Below are 6047 nucleotides of genomic sequence, written 5' to 3'. Positions count from 1 at the left end.
AGCTGCCAAGACACCGCAGCTCGGCAACTCCTGCATTGAGCGTCTACCCCCTGGTGGTCAGTGTGCATCATAGCGACTGTTCCGGTCGATAAGGCTTTTATATATAGACTAGATGCCTGATGAACGAAATCATGCAAGGGCCTCAGCCCTTGTGGCTGCGGCAGCTTGCCTCGGCCCCAGTCCCAGCTTTGTCTGGAAGGACGTCCAGAAGGCCATTCGGCTGTCTGGTCTAATTAGCATATTACACTTTTATTATTGTAGATTAGCCCCCAAATTCTTCCTTAGCCTGTAGGTTAGAGTCAGGAATCCCTGGGGATGTTTGTTAAAACTGCAGACTTTAGCATCACCCAGTCTTACTGAAGCAGATTGTCTGTGGTAGGACATGACTTAGCCATTCTGAACGACCCCCTTTGGGGATTTTTTTTTTAAACTAAATGAATCGGTTTGTAAATTTTGAATTTGCTTTGGGGAAATTTGAGGGAAAATGTAGTGTGCTGGGTTTATTCTTCCTTGAAAGGTTTTTCTTTTTGGAGATTTGGGCCATATGAATCATCCTCCCAGTGCCCTACTAAATAATAAGATGATGAGCAAAATTGTTAAATAATTAAGATTGTTATAGGTAGGTAGCATAATCAATCAAATTTATTCATGGTAAAAGTAGATCATATGCTTTAACTGTTGCACTTATGTGTTATAAGACTTCGAGATCCCTTGTATCTGATTGGAAACTAATTTTATAAATACTTCATTATTGGAAGATTTTGTGTTTTAATAACTTTTGCTTCTTTTCACAACATAGAATCTACAGAGATCCAGTAACCAACATTTGAACAACAAGTGTCATAACATTAGTCCTGTGGGAAAATACGTACTGATTTATGATTATCTATTTTATAGCATGGTGTTTAGATTTTAGTTCAGGGAAAAAAGCTGGGACTGCTTATGCTAAAGCTGAAGCAATGGGAGGTTGATAGGCATAGATTAAGTGAATTCATATAAAATAATCTAAAAAATATGCCAGAGTTTTATATATTGTCAAATATGGACTAGTTTAATCTTATTACTTGGTAAAAGCTTCAAAATGAAATGTGGAAAGTAATCATGGTTGTGACAAGAAACCCATTTAAGTTTGTTACTAGTATATTTCAAATACTGTAGGCCTTCTTTTACTAAAAATAAATCTTTCACCAATTCCTTTTTTTTTTTTCAGGGATGAAATACCCAATTGTTATAAGGAATACAAAGGTAAAGATTCTTAAGCAAAACTACTTCCATCTATTTTATCTACTTTCATCCCCTCTCCTTTCTTTTTTTAAAATTTTATTTTATTGATTTTAGAGAGAGAAAGATATTGATCGGTTGCCTCCCGCACACAGCGGGCCCAGGGATTGAACCCACAATCCAGTTATGTGATCTGACTGGAAATTGCTACCTTCTGGTGTATGAGATGATGCTCAAACAACTGAGCTACACTGTGCAGGACCCTCTCCTTTCTTAAAAAGTTGAATTAACCACAGTGCTGTATTTTATGTCAGTGAATGAAACTTGTCTAATGTAAAGTTATTGTGAGAGAGGTTCTTTGAGAGCTAAAATATTACAGTTTTCATTCTAAGAAGGGTTTCAACTTGGAAATGCATTCATATAGTGACAGTGCCAGCAAAAAATATGATTATAAGTACTTGGAGTATTTAATTTGAAGGCAAAACTGATAGATATTTTATTGTTCTACGTGCTTATCTATATTAACTTATCAACCCTCTACTAATGAGAAGACTTGGGGGAGGGTATAGATTGTACAGAGGGTGATAGACTGCCTTCCTTCATCTTCCCATAATCTAAAACAAGAACTATTTGATAGATAGACGTATTGCATTCACTGTATATTCTTGAATGGTCAGAGTTCAGTCAGGAAAGCAGAGTCCGTAATAAGTGTAGTCGGATTTATGGTAGGAATTAGGTCTGACACATTGTGAACCACCTGGGAAGTCAAGGTTCAGAAGGAGAGTTGGTAGATTAGAGGCGTATCCAGCCAGTCTGAGAAGCCAAAGTGTATCCACTTGCTGAAATGGAACTGCAAATGAGAAGCTCATAAGGAGATCTGGGGCAGCTCTTGTCTACAGCCAGGTCTTGGGTAGGACAGCGGTTGGTCAGTAGGATCAGTATGTGGGAAGCAGAGCTGGGTGTGGAGCTATAACTCATTTGGCAGTGAGTGCTTATCACCACCTCGGCCTAGAGTGACCTTCAGAGACTAGTGGCTGCTACTTTACTTCTACCTGTAAGTCACATTCAGTTCCTATTTGGTCAACTTCAAGATGGAACGATACAGGGAGGGGGTTCTGTCAAGCATAGTTCCCCGTTTAACCAAATTGACACAGTATAACCTCCCAGTCCATCCCTTTTCAGTTTGCCATCCAATCACACCCCTTATAACCACATTTACTTTCCAAATTAAGACAGTAATAAAATCATGCTTCGACCTACAAGGCTCAACTACCTTTCATACAACTGAAGGCATGCTTACTACCATAACAGAATACCACAGGCTTAAACAACAAAAATTTACTTTGTCACAGTTTTGGAGGCTCAAAGTCTAAGATCAGGGTGCCATCAGGGTTGGTTTCTAGTGAGAGCTTTCTCGGCTTGTAGATGGCTGCCTTCTCACTGTGACCTTACATGGTCTCTTCTCTGTGCATGCTCATATAGTGACAGTGCCACTATAGTCACAGAAAGAAGGAGGAGAGAGAGAGAGAGAAAGAGAGAGAGAGGAAGAGAATGAATATGAGAATTTGAGCACACACAATTTTTGGTGTCTTTCTCTTATTAAGAACACCAGTCCTATCAGATTACGGCAGTGATGGTGAACCTATGACACACGTGTCAGAGGTGACACGCGAACTCATTTTTTTGGTTGATTTTTCTTTGTTAAATGGCATTTAAATATATAAAATAAATATCAAAAATATAAATCTTTTTTTTACTATGGTTGTAAATATCAAAAAATTTCTATATGTGACACGGCACCAGTTAAGTTAGGGTTTTTCAAAATGCTGACACACCGAGCTCAAAAGGTTCGCCATCACTGGATTAGGGCTTCACTTCTGAGACTTAATTTAACCTTAATTATCTCCCTAAAGGCTCTATCTCCAAGCATAGTCAAATGGGGGAGTTGAGCCTTCAACATATGAATTTTGGGGGAAAGGGGAACACAATTCATTTTATAGCAATAAGGAAGAAGAAAGAATTGGTTAATTATAGACATATCTTTATTTCACAGTAAGGAAGAAATTACTACATTTCTCAGAACTATATTCCTCATTTATGTCACCAATCATGTGGTCATGTGGTCATATTTATAATTTCCTTCTTCCACTATCTATTCCATACTCCCTTTGCCCTTGGCAAGCCTCTCAGCTGGTCATAGTTCCTAGTTTGGCAGGAAAACTCAAACTTTTATTCCTGAAGTGTCTCTGCCATTAGCAGCCCTGCCTGTTTTATGTTGTAGTGGTTTCAATCAACTTTTGTAGCAATGTGTGGGGATACCAAGAGATAGGCCAGGAGATCTATAGCCCAAACATACTCCTCTTTATCATTCCCAAGCTCTCTGTGTGGTAGCAACTCTCTTTCTCCTTGAAAGTCAGGATCAGTTACCCCATTCAGTCCTAGGCGGTGTGATTCCTGGTCAGGGCACTTGCCTGGGTTGTGAGCTCGATCCCCAGTAGGGGGCATTCAGGAGGCAAAGATACAAATAAATGGAAGCATACACTGTGTTCATAGATAGGAAGAATAAACATAATTAAAATGTCTATACTACCCAAAGCATCTAAAGATTTAGTGCAATCCCTATCAAAATAACAATGGCATTAAAAAAACACACCTAGAACAAGTAATTATAAAATTTATGATCCTTGCCCTGGCTGGTTTGGCTTAGTGGATAGAGCAACGGCCTGCAGACCAAAGGGTCCCAACTTCGATTCCAGTTCAGGGCACTTGCCTGGGTTGTGAGCTCGATCCCCAGTAGGGGGCATTCAGGAGGCAAGCCAAACAATGATTCTCTCTCCTCATTGGTGTTTCTATCTCTCCCTCTCCCTTCCTCTCAAAAGTCAATAAAAATATATATTTTTTAAAATTATCCCATTCAGTACAGTAACCTTCATTGCCTTTTGATTCACTGTCACGAGGAACTCAAAATGCCCAAGTGTGACAGTATTAACTTCTAGAGTAATGGAACCATTGCTTATTCTCTAATGGAAGCACTTCTCCCTTGGTACCTAAGACTTCTAAACCATTAGAGCCCAAAATTGTGGGGCGAGGAAGCTGAAATTTGGATTAGAAGCAGAAAGTGTGTAAGGTGCTACTCCCATTTCTACCTCTTGATTTTCTGAGCTGTGATTCCTGACTAAGGGAGAAACGATACCATATATTAATTACTGATTTAGAGCATATAGTGCATTCTGGAAGACCTTGCCCCAGCCCTGCAGGGTGTTGCTAGTCAGCTAGTGCTGTTATTGAATCTTCAAAAGTCCTTTCCACGCTGTCACCCAGCGGCTTCAGGATGCGGGGAAATGATAACATCAGTGAATTCCACAAGCATGAGCGTACCATTACACTTCATTTACTGTAAAGTCAGCTCACTGATCAGAAGTCATGCTTCTGGGTAAAATACCATAAAATTGATTAAGTTCACAGATGGTGGTTTCTGTAGAAGCATTGTGGGTAGGGAAGGCAAATCTATATCCACAGCAGTTGTCTATTCCAGTGAGGACTAAGTGCTGCCCTGCTCCCCTTTATTTAAATTGGGAGACTGAGCACTCTCCCAACAGCAGATTGAGTGGCTGTAGACACATCAGCCTTAGTAAGTCCATGTTGCTGATCCCACACATCACCTCCATCCTTACTGCCATAATCACTTAGTTTGTGAAGCCATTGCCTAAGGACAGAGGTGGCTGGGAAAGAGGCTATCTAATGTTCACAGAGTAGGTCATCTTGTCTCCTGATTATTAAAATCTTCCTCTGCCCCAGTTACTCTTCAGTATGGAACTTAAATACCTTTATCCTCCGAGCCTTTTTGGAGAGATCCATTCACACACCTCTTCTCAGAGCTCCTTTTCTTGGCCAGCCAGCCAAACAATCAGTCATTGCACATGCAACTATGTAGATGCATACTTCTGGCCATCTCTCCTTTTGGGTGAGATAAACAGCCACAATATGTTCAGAGTTCTACCTGCTGGGAGCATTTCCACAGTCCTTCGGGCCACTCTCAGGTGGGGCTCTGGTGCTGCCACTGTTTACTTTCAAGTGGTGCCAGAATGGTGTGCAGAACCATTTGTAAACTAGGCCTCTATTTTTTCTTCCTTGGCCAACTGGATATAGAGAATTTCCTATGGGGCACAGGGGCAAGTTGAGAGGGAGGAGGTAATTTTGTTGTTAATTCTCACCCAAGGATATTTTTTCCATTGATTTTTAGAGAGAGAGAAAGAGAAACAGATGTGAGAGACACATCGATTGGTTGCCCCCCGCATATGCCCTGGCCAGGGCCAAGGATCCAACCTGCAACCCAGGTACATGCCCTTGACTGGGAGTCGAACCCACAGCCCTTCAGTGCATGGGCCAATGCTCTAACCATTTAGAACACCGGCCACGGCAAGAGGAGGTAATTTAGTCGGAGTAGAGGCCATGGGAATTTAAGCTACTTGCCACTGCAACTTATGCCAGCAAGACCTATACAACCCTGATCTTGTATATTCTACTTCCTCTTGATAACAGAGTGCTACTGTACACACCCAGTTTTGTGGCTTGGTGAGTTAGATAATACTGTCTTAATAATGGGTAGTTCACATGGTAACTTGGTGGCCTGTGGTCAAATGTTGAGTCAGAGCCAGAAACACTTTCTCAAAAGGAGGATAATTATCTGCAGAGGGTGGTATAACTTTCCTCCAAAGTCGTAAATTCTGTGCTCGGATTTCACCTACAGGGGCCTTCCAAAGTCTCCGTAAAACATGACTATCTGCTCCAGACACTTTAAGTCCTGTCAGATATGCCGGCAGAGT

The 6047-nt window shown here is 41.0% G+C and overlaps 1 protein-coding gene across 1 annotated transcript in view; it reads left to right on the top strand.

The window, feature by feature from the left end:
• Positions 1–6047, top strand: part of L2HGDH (L-2-hydroxyglutarate dehydrogenase) — a 37647-nt gene that overhangs the window by 18985 nt on the left and 12615 nt on the right. The window contains exon 7 of the mRNA XM_006773794.2: positions 1211–1245. Within this exon, the coding sequence (XP_006773857.1) occupies positions 1211–1245 (35 nt within the window). The remainder of the gene's footprint in view (positions 1–1210; positions 1246–6047) is intronic.

This window comes from Myotis davidii, unplaced genomic scaffold (genome assembly GCF_000327345.1).
Source record: "Myotis davidii unplaced genomic scaffold, ASM32734v1 scaffold847, whole genome shotgun sequence".
Classification (NCBI taxonomy): domain Eukaryota; kingdom Metazoa; phylum Chordata; class Mammalia; order Chiroptera; family Vespertilionidae; genus Myotis; species Myotis davidii.
This window is presented reverse-complemented; position numbering and strand designations above follow the sequence as displayed.